At 35.7% G+C, this 15684-nt stretch overlaps 2 protein-coding genes across 2 annotated transcripts in view; one reads left to right on the top strand and one right to left on the bottom strand.

Annotated features, from left to right (window-relative positions):
• Window positions 1-2708: 2708 nt before the first annotated feature.
• Window positions 2709-15684, top strand: part of LOC102804865 (monocarboxylate transporter 12-like) — a 32364-nt gene continuing 19388 nt past the window's right edge. Inside the window, exon 1 of the mRNA XM_085498496.1 lies at window positions 2709-2857. The gene's annotated coding sequence lies outside the window, so the exon portion shown is untranslated. The remainder of the gene's footprint in view (window positions 2858-15684) is intronic.
• LOC102800961 (zonadhesin-like) lies at window positions 6481-10893 on the bottom strand. The gene is made up of 10 exons (XM_078009264.2): window positions 10749-10893; window positions 9942-10016; window positions 9792-9828; window positions 9477-9497; window positions 9212-9382; window positions 8926-8976; window positions 8553-8669; window positions 7923-8182; window positions 7090-7385; window positions 6481-6649 (listed from the first exon to the last, which is right to left on the bottom strand). The coding sequence occupies exons 2-10, from the start codon at window positions 10005-10007 to the stop codon at window positions 6637-6639; spliced, it is 1032 nt and encodes a 343-aa protein (XP_077865390.1). The 5' UTR covers window positions 10008-10016; window positions 10749-10893; the 3' UTR covers window positions 6481-6636.

Raw genomic sequence — 15684 nt, 5'->3', positions numbered from 1 at the left:
TTTGAGTGAATTTTCATTTTCCAAAGTTATACACTTTCATTGCCTTGTTGTAATTACATATTAAGAAACTACTCGTATGCCAAGAACATTACATGCCTCATTAACCATTTGAACATAGAATTTTCTACCAAAATTGTGATGTACTTTTCTGTAATTGTCCAATGATAATTCCGGACCAAATAAACACAAGGCCTGACTGGTTTCACGATTGGTCACAATTTTAGAAAAAAAATGTGGGTGACTAATTTTTTTTTATTAACCTGTTTTATTTGTAAGGTGACTCAAAATTACTTCAGAATTAAACGGGCTAATCTTAAAGGGTACCTACATTGAGTCCAGTTTCAGTGATTACCTGCACCTGTTTTCTGTGGGAGTGGGAGGGTCGTCACCTGCGCACGCGCGGGAATTGAGTCCCAAGCGAGGATAACAACACACGCTAAAAACGCAAAGGCTCATGGGTAGACGCTTGTTTGTAAACAATGAAATGCTATGGCCATGCATGAATACGCATGCATATCACAGTTGCAGTAGCAAGGACATGTGTAGTGGCCGTACAAGCGGTATTTTGTATGAATACACATAGCGGGTTGAAGGCAACGTAATCATATACATGCACGCGCGATTTTGTGCTTGTAGATGTACCAATCGATGCGAAAAAAATTAGATCCCCTATCAGCATACATCAACATACTGACAGTTTCGTCTACGCCGCCATGCAAAAGCAGATGGCTTAATCTCAACCCAGTCTCGTTACATCCGGGAGTGTCGTACTATACACAGCTGTTTTTGCGAAACGATCAAAACGCTTTTAATAAAAAAATGTTAGTGTTACGTAAAACCCCATGTAAAACAAATTTTTAATAGTATTTTTTTACAAAAATAAGTGCTCAATATTTTTTCAAAATCTCATAATGGTTGGTTTTTCAGAAATAATTTCATAATTGCCCTCTGCTAATTCTGATAAAATCTGGGATTCCACTTTCTCCACTTTCTGACTTGTAATTATGCAGTTGAGCCGGTTTAGAAACTGCACCGTTATCAGTTATCCGAAAACCCTGGTGTATTCCTTCTAGCAAGAAGGCTTTATCTGGGCCAAGACGCAATTCATCTTGCCAAACTGGTAATTGTAGTGGGAAGTCAAAATTATTATTTTGACATAGCAAGCATGCTCTGTTTTGGGGTGAGGTTTCCTACAATACGGTTCAAGGCACACATGACGTGCATATGTGAAACCTTGAAAAATTGCATCTACCCCTGTTGTAATTCGATCAGACTGGCCTACCAGAATTATCAATTGCAGCAGATGGCGGGCCAGTAGCCCGAGAGTTAGAAGGCTTAGTGGAAGGCACAAATGGTCTAGTACTAGCAGAGGGAATATGTGTTTCCCCTAAAAGCAATAAATTTGGGGTATATCAGTCCGCCACGGAATATTGCAAACCTGATGGACAGACGCGTATGCCAAGTAATTTAGAATATAATTTAGTTTAGTTAGGTAAAATTAATTCATATAGAATGGCAGCATTGGCTCCTACTCATTGACAAGTGGAGATGTCTGTATAACGAAATATGTAGCGGATAATGCAGTGGTATGCTGACGAATTGCCGAACGATTGCCTGGACTAGGTTTGTGGACAACAGTTAGCAAAGTGTAAAACTCCTGCTGGCTGCGAGGTAAAGATGCAACTACACATGTACCTAGAAATAGAAATTAAGGTAGAGATGCAGTTTGCCTGACAGGTATTTTAATTAGTTAATTAGGAAACCAAGATGACCTCCCTTGTCCAGAAAACTATGTATTTTCGGAAAGCTTATTGTATGAATTTTAAAGTTTTGTAAGTATTTTATTTTTATGGACACTGTAGTTTGAAATATGCACAAAAATGTGCTTTTTTGGTCAAAAGTGATTTAAAAAAAATTAGCTTCTAAACCATGCTTCTGTTTCCTGTCAAAATTGGTTTATGGGTACATTTGTTTACTATGAAGAAAGTGCCGTCTTGAAAACTGTCTACCAGTTGTAAATTTTGTAGGGCAGCAGCTCAAATTTCACTACTTCAAGTTTATGCATAAATTAACACCCATGCTAGTTGTCTGTACGATTGCTGTAACACTATTCAACTAAAAACAATGCCCCAACGGCGTTTTGAAGATAAACACATTGTCAATCATTTGTGAAAATTTCAAAACAAAAGGTCAAAGCGTCTAGGAGCTATTTTTTTTTTTAAAGTTCTGGAACGTGCACTAAAAAGAAGCTGAGATAATTGCTAATTTGCATAACAATTCACTCAGTAAGAAGTTTGCTAATGCTCATAAATAAATGGCTGTTACAGTTTCAAATTTTAATGTATTATCGTTTTGTAAAAAGTTAAATACAGTGCATAATATGGAGATTCTGTTATTTCTTTTTTTTCACCATGTTTTTTTTATTATTTATGTACAGCCTTGCTAAATCTTGCTAAGCATTCAAAAGAGATAATTTTGCACCTGTTATCTATATTTTAAAATCGTTTTTTGAGTATGTTCCCCTATTCACAATTCTACAAAATTTCAACAGTCTATAGCCAAGACTTTTTGGATAATAAAAAGCAAAAAAAAAAAAAAAAAAATTCACTCCCAAGTGCCCTAGAACCTGCATCTCTATAGATTGACCTATGTTTGTTTACCTATGCAAATCAACATTAAGCTGGCTTGTGATTGGTCGAGGCTGCTAAGCTCACGTCAGCTTCGAACGTGATGAGCTCTGGTGCGAACGCCCACAAATGACCTTTAAGGAAACTTCAAGTCATGAGCCCCGCATATGCAGAGTGACGTATGGATTAGGCGACCACTGATTGTATTGCCTATTACCTCGTGGAAAAACGTGAGTTTTCTGTTATTCTGAATCATACAGCGAACAACTGTCGCTTACACAAGGTCCTTCTAGTACAATAACACAGTACAGTCGTGTAGGTCAGCCTCATTGAACTGACCATGAAAATATGCCGCCCGAAAGACTGTACGCAGGGCTACATGTTTATATATTCATTTTCTGATTTTTATGCCATAGAAATCCCACAAACCGCCTAATAAAAACGCGGGATGGAGGCCAAGTTGCCGATTATTAACGCTTTCATCCTATTAGGATACCTACTGTAAAAAAAGCGTTTATTATGCTCTCGGCCTTGACGATCATGATATCCATTTAACGATCTGCCCTGTCCCCTTTTTGTCGTTGTTGGCGTGCCTCTTCGTGGAGAAGCGACGAGACCAGATGACACCATCAATTTAAAATTAACCCATACAGGAACGGTTTTATGAACATTTTCAAAATTTGTTACCAATTTTCTAGCTTCAAATTGTTCACTTACTTTTAAAAAAAATATTATATATTTTGTTAGAAACATTTTATCTTGATTTATTTTCACGTGTATGGAGCTATGTTATCGTCATGTTGATTACAGAAACATCTACTAATTTAATTAATTAGGAGATTCTTTTAAATCTGTGAGTTCCAATGTCAAATGTTTACATCTTTCACAACATTTAAACCTGCATACGCTTGTTCATATAATTTGACACAGTATTGTAGCCCAAAGGAAGTTTCTTAAAAAAATATCAAACAAAAAATGATAGGAAAATGCATTAAAATAGGCAAAATGTTGAACCAAATCATGGAACTCAAAGAGTTAATTCAGCAGGATTTTATTTTATAATTTTTTGTAATGTACTTAAACCTTACAGTCAAATAGACGCACACAACGAAATACGTATCAACTCTCGTCTTTAGTCGGTCAGTCGAGTACTCTATAAGACACAGCGCCCTGGGGAAAAGTCCCCAAGACTATCACAAGGCTGACCCAAGACTAGCCCAAGACTGCGTCTCTCCTGGTGTTCTCGCCAAGACCAACTAAAAACTCTTTTATTCACTTTCAAAACCTTAACCAATTACAAAGCAGTTAAAAGACTCTAAGGCGTGGCCTTCACACATTCAGCCAATCACACTAAATAATGGACACGTCATATCTTTTGATTAATCGTTCACTATATTACTAACTGCGAATACCAACTGTCAGAAATAGTAGTCCGGATAGCAACGGTTATATCGTAATTAGTTCCAAATCACTGAGTCAAGTTCCGTCCAGGACCTCCCATGAGCCTAAATGATGACAGACATAACACAGCCATTCGCTAGTAATCAGCTAAATAAGTCGATCAACAGATACACGCAAACAAATTCATGACAGTACGGTGGTGCCATACCGTTTGTTTCTACGATTCAGTTAATTACTAGTAAAAGATCATGGTCAGGGTGCTAAAAATGTTATATCTGCTTTTATTAGTATATAATATAAAGAAGATGTATTTAATGACCGGAAATCTTTAACCTCACTTGCAACCTGTAACCTTACCTACAACATGTAACTTGTGGTTTGACGTTGCGGCAAAATAACTGTTGCTACCTCCCCTCCTTTCGCCTGCTTCCACATTTGAACATATATCTAATATGCGGTAAAGATTTCTAGAATTGCGCGATGATCACAAAATCATGAGACAAACATACATTATATGTCCGATTTATATACTGATGGCAGTAAAATGTATTTTAATGCAAAATGTTTGGGTGTATTTGTAGACTACATTTTAGTTTCTGTCACTATTAAAATGAGAATTTTGTTTATGTTTGAGCATTTTGGGGATTGTGCACTGATATAGGCTTCAGTCGTACTTATCAAACACATGAGAACAAAGCTGACGTTTCTGTAACATGATTCAAACACTCATAATCCATATAAACTAAACTATATAAAGTTAAATGAAAATATAATTGAAACATTGTTTATAGTATAATGACATTTAAAATAAAAAAAATGAAATGTAATATATAAAATAAAACAGAAAAACAAATAGAAATGATATAGAAATGAACCGCAATTAAACAAATACAATTAAAATTACAGTAAAATTAATGCGAAGAACATTCATACAAACATTACATTGTAATATGTAAAATGAAATAAATAAAAACACGTGGAAATATAAGTTTTGCGCATTGAAACAAACCCATACATACGATCCTCTGCCAAGCCCCAAAATCAAGACCAAATGTCAATGTTTGTACCTGTCCAATTACGTAACTTTTTTTTAATAAACTTCTTTTATCAATGTATACTCTGAACTCAGAATAGCTGTTTGACAGCATAAATTAATAGCCGCCAACAGCTTGCTATCCACACACTGTGGACCGACAATTGCTTACCCTGGCCTCGGGTCGTATGTAAATTTAAATCGCATTTCTCTCGTTGTTTTGACAACAGAACTATACTCTAGAGGAGTAATCAGGGCATTTCTTTGGGGCTAGGTTTTTTTAACGAGTATGCAGAAATCAGGATTCGAGGTAACTCATATTTTACTGTCTCTTTACTGTCGTGGTGAGGTTTTACTATGGAACGTGTGAGATCAGGAATGGCGTGAAACATATGTTTGTCTGCTGTCTGCTATTTGGCGGGGAAACGTGACACATGAACATCCTCAGATCCTTAGTCCTTGTGTGACCCACAAGATTACTTCCAGAGACTGTATTCTCTAACTCTTTTATATATCAAGTCTCTGTAATTTCAGGCAGGCGTAAATCAATCATGTTCTTGCTGGGGTATGATTTTAGTGGATGTCAAATGTTTTAATCCGCAGTTATTTACCAGACATAGCATATGCGGCCGAGGGCTTAAACTGTCTGGACTCACTAGTTGCAGGACCGCGAATCTGCGTTCACTCCGTCAGGGGGACATAAAGTGGGAAAAGAAAAAAGTGAAGGGCTGTATGGTGTTTCGAGGAGATGGAATTTCTGTTTGAGATACCTCTGTTGAGTTCCAGTTTACAGTTGCGTTTTAACTCACCGGGTCCCAGTTTTATGTATGTATTATTCCAGCAAAGTATTTCCCCAGCTTACTAATTCAGTTAAAATCCTTTTATGTCTGCCTGTGGTTAAATAGTTAGATTAGTTCTGTGTAACTGTTCCCTCATTTCCTGGTGTGGATTCAAAACAGCCACTTTTAATTGATTGACAACTCTGACAGTCACCCACCCCCTGGTATGCATTATACTCAATATTGCTTGTTAATAAGGTAATTATGAACGTGCTAGTAAAATAAAAAAAAAATAACCACAGGGATAAATTGAAATTGTACACAGCAAAGTCATACATACCTTACCCTCCCCCGTCACTACAATCTCCTGTAGATTACATGGCGTGACAAAAATAAAATTGGTTGCTAGTGGTGCTAAGGGAGATGTTGCCGATTTTATTGGCGCCTGGAGTGCTAATTTCCAAAACAAGGGAAGGGCATGTATTTCGTAAAATTGTATTTTAATATTTAATTTAAAATATCAACGTCACAGAGCCATTAACATTGGCTGTACTATTAGGATATGACTTTCCATTTACAGCTGAATTCAATCTAATGTCCCTCATGTTAAACATGCATACACTCATGTATTGATTACATATTTTATTTCACTGTATCCGTATTTTATTACCACTAAAGCATAACGTATACACTGCTTATTACACGTATTTTTGCATACGAATAATTTAAACGAAAGACCCATCACCATCGTCGAATATGATGATGATTTTCTCAACATCAATGTCCTCCTTACGGATTATATACTGCAACTATGGAGTGAACACACAGAAAATTAAACACACTCAAGTATTTAACACTTTTGGCATCATTAGATGAGAACAAATCACAAAATAAAAACAACCTGGCTGCCTGGGATTCACACTACCCATAGCGTTGTCATTTCAAATCAAATGTACACGTACTACTGGAGCTATTCAATAATGAAATTTCCTCACCAACTGAAGACCAAACGCCGATTTAACTAACACCAATGCCGATTTGAAACAAACATAATCATATATACGTCAGTGTTTTTATATTTTGCAATATATTTTTAATATGTTTTAAATATGGCATAGCTCAACTATTTAAACTTTGTGTAGCCAGTATCAAACAATTATAAAAAAAAGCAAAATATTAATTTTCAGGCTCAGATCACACAAATCTACATCTATACTTTACAAATTAATCGCAGTAATGATGTGCTCACCTTCCTGGAACAATCCACATGTCCCCAAAGTCACCAGACTCAGTAACTAATTTTAGTGTCCCATCTGGCATCGGTACCTGCATATCATTAGACGGATCCCCGTCAGCATTTCCCAACATGCCACACACTTTTCCGAACATAGATTTGTTTAGAACAGGAGCAACGCGTCCTTTGCCATTCCACGCCAAAGTAAATGTTGAATCTAGTTTTGCTCTCACATATCCTGCATTATCTCGTGTCACTGTCAGATTTCCGAGTATCAGTGGAGTCAGAAGACTATGGATTTTGCCATTTATCTATAAAGTTAGTGAATATAATAGACAATATAAATTAATGTGCCATATATGATGTGTATTATGCTAGAAACATTTGATTGTAATGTATTGCAAACGTGAAAGCTGCTGTGTGCACCCCTTCGCTACAATTCATTACAATACACTTTCCAGGTTACAATAGTAAACAATTCAAGTGGCTGACAAAATAGAAATCCATGATGTACGAGAATATTCACCACTGCCAATTAAATTTAAAAATGGTTGGCAGAATCTCTGGTTCTGACTCTAAATTGTGAAAATTCATATTGGTAAAATACGAAACAATAAAACCGAAACTGTTCGGACAGCCTACTGAATTGGTAAGTTACATCGTGTAGGATTGTAGCAGCTCTGCCTGTTTAACTCTGTTTTTCCACTGATTAGTCGTGCAGTGTTTTCTGGCTAGAGCCGTAGGGCTCCGATAAAATGCTGTTGTGTGAACGTAGCAATTAATCATCCACTAACAATGCTATCTGATTCTATCTGAGTGTACACATCAATGGAGTGAAATCTACTTACGTAAAGCCTGTCCTCAATCAAGGTAACACGGTCTCCATTAAGAACAATCGAAACTTCGGAAACCACCATTTTCATAACTTCCCTGAGATAATGGTATCGGATCAAAACAGTGAAAGATGGACGAGGTACACAATCTTCAAATAATACGTACTCACAATCGCTGTTGCCATTATACATATAATGAAATCCGTCGAATGTGCGAATCTGTGGGTCCCCTTGTACACTAGCACTCCCTGGTGGCCGTGGGGATGGTGTTGGCTCTGTAATAGAACGTTGTTTTCATTGCATGACTTAAGTTCTACTTTTGAACAGAACTGGGTAATTCCATAGTATTGCAAGATCATTTTAGGTGGAATGAAAGCAACATAGAAATATTCATCCAAAATTAGCAAAAAAGGGGATTGGAAAATGATTTAACTTCCAGTTTATAAAATTATCTGTTTTTTTAACTGTATTGCACAACGTATTTTCATAAGACCATATAGTATACAAACCAACTCACGGGTATCCCCTGTAACGAAAAAAAATAGTTATAATAACAATAATTTTAAACAATGTTGTGTTAAATTATTATACTGTAATAATTCGAGACAACGTATATTTAAATGTGAGTATCTTGTACATTCTTACGTTTACAACATTTGCAGAAAAAGGGGAACGGACAGGTGTTTTCCATTTGTCCTATGTGCTCGCCGGCTTTACATTTGAAAAGTCTACACTTCCCTCCGAGCTCTTCGCATTTGGTGTCTGTAATTGCAAAGCAACAGTCCTACTTGGTCAAATTTGCCATTTCTAGATTGCACGTGCGCCTTTTATGTTATCAAATCGTTATGTGTACGTTGGCCGGTTCGCGTGGTACATGTACATTAATGGCCACACATTCGGATTGTTTTTCAGTACGTGTTCTTCATATCAATAATAATTCATGTTAGCAAAATCCTGCATTCCATTTAGTGATTGCATTACAACTCAGGTTTGTTGAAATGATATAAACATAACTTACGACAAAACCATTGACATATATCGAAACCCAAACCGTATAGAGCTTTCAGAGCTGAAAAAAATTAAATGTCCAGTTTTAAAGGAGTTGTCAAAAAAAAGGAAGACAAATCACACAATAATGCCAAGGCGAATGTGGTCATAAACACTTGCAAGTTTTAGTTTGATATTTTAGAGTTATTATAATGGTAATGTTAAACAATATCTAGTCGTAACAATTGTTTCGTGTTAATCAGAATCCCAATCAACGACACTGTAGAAATCCAGTATATTAAGCGATAATAGCTTACTATCTTTATTAGCGCACGACTTGCAACCCAATTTGTCGTTAGTGGTACCACAGGGTAAGGAATCTTTTTGATAACTACATATTTCTGCCTCGTTGTCTTGACACACGGCTCGGCATGTCGCATTAACATTCTCGTCTGTCTGAGTCTGGACTTCCTTAATATATGATTGTTCTACATTGTGAAATAAAATACGTTTAAATACATACAGACTGCAGACTAAATTAAACTATTACGTCATTACAGGAAGTGTGTGTAACTTACTTACCAGGACACGCTGGCTCAGCACCTGGGAGTAAAATAATAAAGACGAATTATGGACTAACACCCCTAATTAATAATATGCTCTTGTCAGTTGCTCTGTTCTTGTTGACTGTTTGGCCGTTTAGTCTGGTTGTTTTGTGGAGTACTTGTCGGTGTTTTTGAAATTGTAAATTCCTATTTATGACTATCTCGTATTTTTACTTTAATTACATGTCATGCAAATCACCATTTTTAATTATCTTAAACTATTACAAATAACATACGATATACCTAATTAGTATTCATATCATGTGCAGTGTAAACAGAAGGTGTAACTCACGTGTTTGTTTGGGGAAAACCCATTTAGAAAGTTCATCCTGTACAAACACAAATATGGATAAAATCAAAATGATATATTCAAAATATTCATAACTTGTTGGTCCTTTAGTATCTCTATGACGACTTTAATGAATGGAAATAATGAAATTACCTCACTGCATGAAGTCAACGTCAATGTAGTCGCGACTAACAAGCATCGTAAAACAAGAAATGACATCCTGAAAATCTGTGAACCAATGGAATCGAAATGAGCTTTATTTATTTCACATGGAATGCCGAATTAATTACTTTGGTAGTTTGACTCAAATTTAAAATATAAGATATATATTGTAGTGAGTGAAACAGTCATTAGGCGAGCTAAAATACTTAACCCATTTTGTACTATAAACAATCGGCAAAGAAATACATTACATTTTCGGCATTCCATGGTTGTGATGTTATTGTCTTCAGGTCAAAAGTTATTAATTTTTTTATTTGTGTTTACAATTCTGTAAAGCTGTAATCAACATCAAGCAGTATTTTGTCCATAAAAAATAAGAGTCAATCCTGGATAGTGTATACGATATGTGTGTATAATTAGTACATTAAGTAGTTGTGTAGATAGAAATATATGACAGAAATATTAATTATAATATTGATGTTTTGATATCGAATCTTAGCCCAGTTTACATGGGAGCATTGAATTTGTCCAGCTACATATACGTATATTTCGTCCGTCTGATTTACAACAATGCGTGGATGGTAGAGAAATGTAGGAATGTAATAATGTCGAAGCAATACTCGTCAGCAATTTTCAGCATTAATGTTAACGTTGAAAATACGAATTCGATGCAACTGTTTTATTCACAGAGCAGAGAAACTGCATAAAAGAAAAATTATTAACAGCACATTACAAAGAACCATACAACAGCATACGACAATGCAAATGCGCCATCGCCACTGTCCTTACGACACATACCTTAAATGTGGAAATTCACACACTGATCAAACTTCCCCTGCACGTACAGTTGCACGGTGTACAAATTATGGAAATATATATTTCCCTGGGACATTATATCGATGTAAACCATACATGTTCACATTACGTAATCCGGAAGAAGGTGTACATCTGTGCATCATAGAAGTCGTTTGTTATCGATATGAGTAAAATAATCTCAACAGAATGATACAACGCGTGCTATTATATAAAACACGACCTGTGGACGGATTAAAATGGTCCGATATGATTTGTCATTGTTCAAATAAATATGCGCGTAAAACTTCCTTCTGCGCAGTCGCACAATTATAAATATAACTTTTGCCCTGGAATAATTTATAGATGTATTCCGGTTACTGTAACCATATCAACGCCAATGATGAAATCGAGCCAAGAATGGACGTCTGTGTATCATATGTGTATTTTTGATGTAGATATGAATTGATCAATCACAATGGTTGGTTTTCTGAATCAGAGCAAATTCATGGCGGTGACACGGTTGTGTGAGTGTGTTACACACTAACCCCAGAATGTCTACAGTTCAAGCCATGCTTACTTTTGTTTCCATAGAAACAAAAGAATTGTTCACAGACATAGGGAACAAGATCTCTGTATTGTAATTGACTAGTCTTGGTATGCTTTTGAAATTCTAAATTTGCATATCGATGTACCCCCCCACAAAACATTAATTTTCCACTTGCTAAAGCAAAAAACACTCTACGCACCAGCTGTCCACAACAGACATCTCGGGATATCTGTGGCTTGTCAGTTTTTATGTAAAAACAAATCATAAATCTATCAAACATATGCCTAGAATCACATAGTTGATGCAGAAGATAAAACAAGGTAGAAAATGAAATTAATCACAATTAACACACGGATGAGGAAAAAACCCTATAGATTCAGGATAACCACGAAATAAGCTATTTAGGGATATTTAAAGGTAATTCAGAGATATTCTAATGAAATTTTTAAAGAATAAAAGTACAATTGTTATATCACATTTTAATTATAAACATGTATACTGCTGAAATTCAGAAAAATTGATAAAACTCGATGGTTACAAATATGGCGCATGATGAAATCGTCTGTCTATCATAAATGTGATGACGATGTCAAATTATGTACAACAACAGAATAACACAGCACATGTTAATATAGAACAAAATGACTTGTTGTGTCGATTGACCTGCCAATGGCATTTTATTTGTTACAGTGTTGTTTTAAGTCCAATTCATATTGAATATGTTGATATGTTATGATGTCGTAGCGTTTTTATTGGACCCAGTACGACATGATGTTTTTGTTTAAACTATTAATCTTAGTTTAGGATTAAGGCCACAGCGATGTTAAAATGAATTCATTATACCTTGCAATTCTGACTGAGAAGTGATAACCTCTGGCAATCATAACGACAAAAAGATAAATTCTCGCAACAATAATAGCAAGGTAATAAATCCTCGCAGTCATAGTAGTGACGTGACTACTCCTCTACTAATCTCACTATTATACGATCTACAACAGTAACTGATCTTTGTGGTATGGCAGTATGGTATAAATGACGCCCTCAACCAATCGCTCCTCGTCCTGTCAGGCTATGGCAACTTTTACTTTTCTCTGTGATGGCGGGGGTTGATTACTGACAAACACGGCCATTCTGCGGCCAGGTCGAACGTATTAAGATGCTATTAGGATTTTTATAGTTCAACATTAAATGAATTGAATTTTATATTTTTGTATTAAGTATGCAGTTGGGTCGAATAATCACTTGATGAATAGTATCTTGGCCAGTACTAAAACAACTGTACCGAAACATGATCGCTATTGCATCAAGTAATAACAGCAAATATATGTTAAAACGGAAATTAGTCAAAATATAACGAATATAAACTTGAAAATTATTAGTGTAAGTGCTATTAGGTCGTAAATCACTTGATGTATAGTCCTTATACATATAACTGTTATTTCTCCAACCAAGAACAGCCATTGTATTATGATTTCAAACAAAAATGAGGATTTTCAGTTCATAGAAAATATAAGAAAGTGTAAATTCTGTCACCGAAATGTCAAGTTGATAAATTATGCGGGTAGTACTCCACCCCAATATGTTTACTGCCCAATTCATATGCATTTGTGTTACTGCAACTTTTCCTAATGTCCGTTTTGCAGTCCTCAGAAGAATTGTGTTTTACAAGGTTTTAACATGATGTTTTCAACTCACCAGAATTGTGTTCCCAGTCAAAATGTTTTCCATATCTATACACACAATGACAATGTCCATGCAGTATTATGTTGTATGTGTAAGATGATCGGTAGTGTATACTTTTCATAACTCAGAACCAATTTCACAGAACCCAATTTCAAAATAGTTTGCTTATCATCGGAAGTCATCTTTTAGGTTCTTATTACCCTACCCAATATAACCCGGACATGGTCCATGTTATTGTTTACCAATTTAAATAATATAAAATTACTGTAAATATGTTAAAGAGTGTTCTAGTGTTTGGTTACTGAAACGGCATTGTGCGTTTTACGGTAATGTTTTCATTCCCGCCTTGGTCGTTGCATTGATTTTGCGATGAAGGATTTTGTAGTGTAGAGTTTGTGTTTTCATGGGATTATATTTACCTATGGCCACACAACGTGTGGTGGCGATCGTATACGTTTTGTTTCGAAAATACTTGACTGTGACCCACCCACCACTCGATTGTAATTTGGCCAGCTGCTATTAGACATCACTCAGCATGACTAGTTGGAAGACAACCATGTAAAAATAGTGTGAATAGAATAAACGTCTGTAATGAACAAGGAAAAAATAAAGTTTATTATATTTTTTATCTTAAGCATCAATATACAACAAGTTTACAAGTTTACAAAAAAATTCGAGTAAGAATAAAGTAAAAAGTTGAACCAATAGGAGATACAGGTGATGGTTGAATTATCTCGCCTGGAAGAAAATAAAAAAAAAACAAGTGGTACGGATTATATATTGTAATGACTGATTTGAGTAAGGTGTTGAGTAGAGGAATGTTCAATAGGAAGAACATTGTTGAGATGCTTTGGAAATGATTTGACTTTCCATAAATTAAATCTTGAGGCACATTGTAAATAACCAGTGAGAGGATGCTGAAAGCACTACCGTGCATTCAAGCATCCTCTCAATGAAAACACAGGTTATGCACATTATAATGAGGTAAATAAGTGTTGTAAACGGAGTGTCATGATTAAATCTGGTATGATGTGCATGGAACGACTCATGGTGCAAAAGCCGAAAATACTATATCTTGTTGTTTTCAATAAGTATATGTGCAGCAACAATAAACTGTACAAAACCAGACAAGTATTATAGACCCATATCATGCAAAGTTACAGGGTGTTGTACAAATATACCCCCTTACTTTTAGGCTATTGTATGTTCATCCAACTGTCCATTCAGAATGAATAAGAAATAAAGTAGGTGCAAAGAGACTATATGGAATGTAATTGTACTTCATAGAGTTATCAATGATGATATCAATTCCATCAGACTGATAGAACCGATAAATGTAATGAATTTATCGCATGGCAATAGTAATGTGTCATCTGACATATAACCGGAGTGAATTGACCATGTGCAAAAACAGCATTTTTGGTTTGCATAACACATGCTATAAGAAGTAAACTTCTTGTATCACCAATGAAAAGGCTGTAAATGAGTCAACATCAAACCAGAAACATAGAATGTAAATGCATGGACCTGTTTGTACAGAATCCCAGTTCATCCCTCATTATTTTTGTGGATCATGTTAAAAAGATCTAAACCATTATGAGGCCAATGAAAAACTCATTTCCATAAAAAAAATAATAACAAATGACAACACATGTCATTGTTTAATGTTGAGGTGATTGGCATGAACTGTTAATCGGTGGCACCATTTCAAAAATGGCAGCTGGCAACAGAAAAACCTTCACTGATGTACATGTGTATGTAGTGAGCACAAGGAATTGGCCCCTATCAGTTTCTGCCTAATAAATGACAGTTATGTACATTCCTGCTGTGACCATTTACCTACAATAGCAACATCACAAGCATGATTAAAGCCCCCTGATGTACACATTGCAGCTCTTGCTGTTTCTTGCATGTGACAAAAGTCCGCCTAAATCACAAGAAACTTGTAGTGCGCCAAACAATGATCATGAAAAAGTAAGAATGAATAAAGCCAGCCATGCCAATGTGGTGAATCAAATGCAATTTCTTGCATGACTTTCTGCTCAATATTATACAGTGTGTGGTAGCCTATGCCGAATAATCAATGGTGTGGTCACAAATGATCATGAAGATTAATCATGATCACATACTTCATATACATTATAACATTACATTAATGGGCAAAGACTATAAATCCTATCCATGCCCCTAGACATGGCTACATCCGAGGTCATCATTTTGCCAATGCCATTCTTGCATGCCATTATTGTTGGTTGCATAGACTAGACTATTAATGTACAAGTATTTACACATATCGGCCTTAATTGGTTTTAGATGCTATTTTATTGAGATGCATCGCGACAACTGTGGCCGTGAAGGACCGGTAGGTTAGGTAATTGTTACTCGTCGCACCGTGCACACACATCATATGAGTTCACAGGCCATGGGCCTAGTAAATCGCTGTCATCATTTATATACGATGCAATATTTATTTTTGGTCATTAGTTTCTCTGATTCATGACATCATGTGCCAATAAATCCTGAAAATTGGCTTTGCTAAGCGATGAATCGTTTAGTACAAAACACTGAATGATCATAGCATGGTGTGCAGAGTTTTATAGGTAAAGCAATTGTTAAGAATATATTATAATTTGTGGAAAATGGCAAAGGCTCTTACCTTAGTACAATGTCTGTACGGCGTCCTGGGCTGGCTGGCAAAATAATCACGTC

This window comes from Saccoglossus kowalevskii, chromosome 4 (assembly GCF_978046115.1).
Source record: "Saccoglossus kowalevskii chromosome 4, keSacKowa6.1, whole genome shotgun sequence".
Classification (NCBI taxonomy): domain Eukaryota; kingdom Metazoa; phylum Hemichordata; class Enteropneusta; family Harrimaniidae; genus Saccoglossus; species Saccoglossus kowalevskii.
This window is presented reverse-complemented; position numbering and strand designations above follow the sequence as displayed.

What these genes read in the sequence shown, in the direction of transcription:
- LOC102800961 (XM_078009264.2), bottom strand. Translation starts at nt 10,007, where the DNA reads ATGTCATTTCTTGTTTTACGATGCTTGTTAGTCGCGACTACATTGACG. An exon ending in GGTTTTCCCCAAACAAACAC is followed by an intron (nt 9,498 to 9,791) that starts GTGAGTTACACC and finishes TTTTACTCCCAG; the next exon opens with GTGCTGAGCCAGCGTGTCCT. An exon ending in GTCGTGCGCTAATAAAGATA is followed by an intron (nt 8,977 to 9,211) that starts GTAAGCTATTAT and finishes AATTTTTTTCAG; the next exon opens with CTCTGAAAGCTCTATACGGT.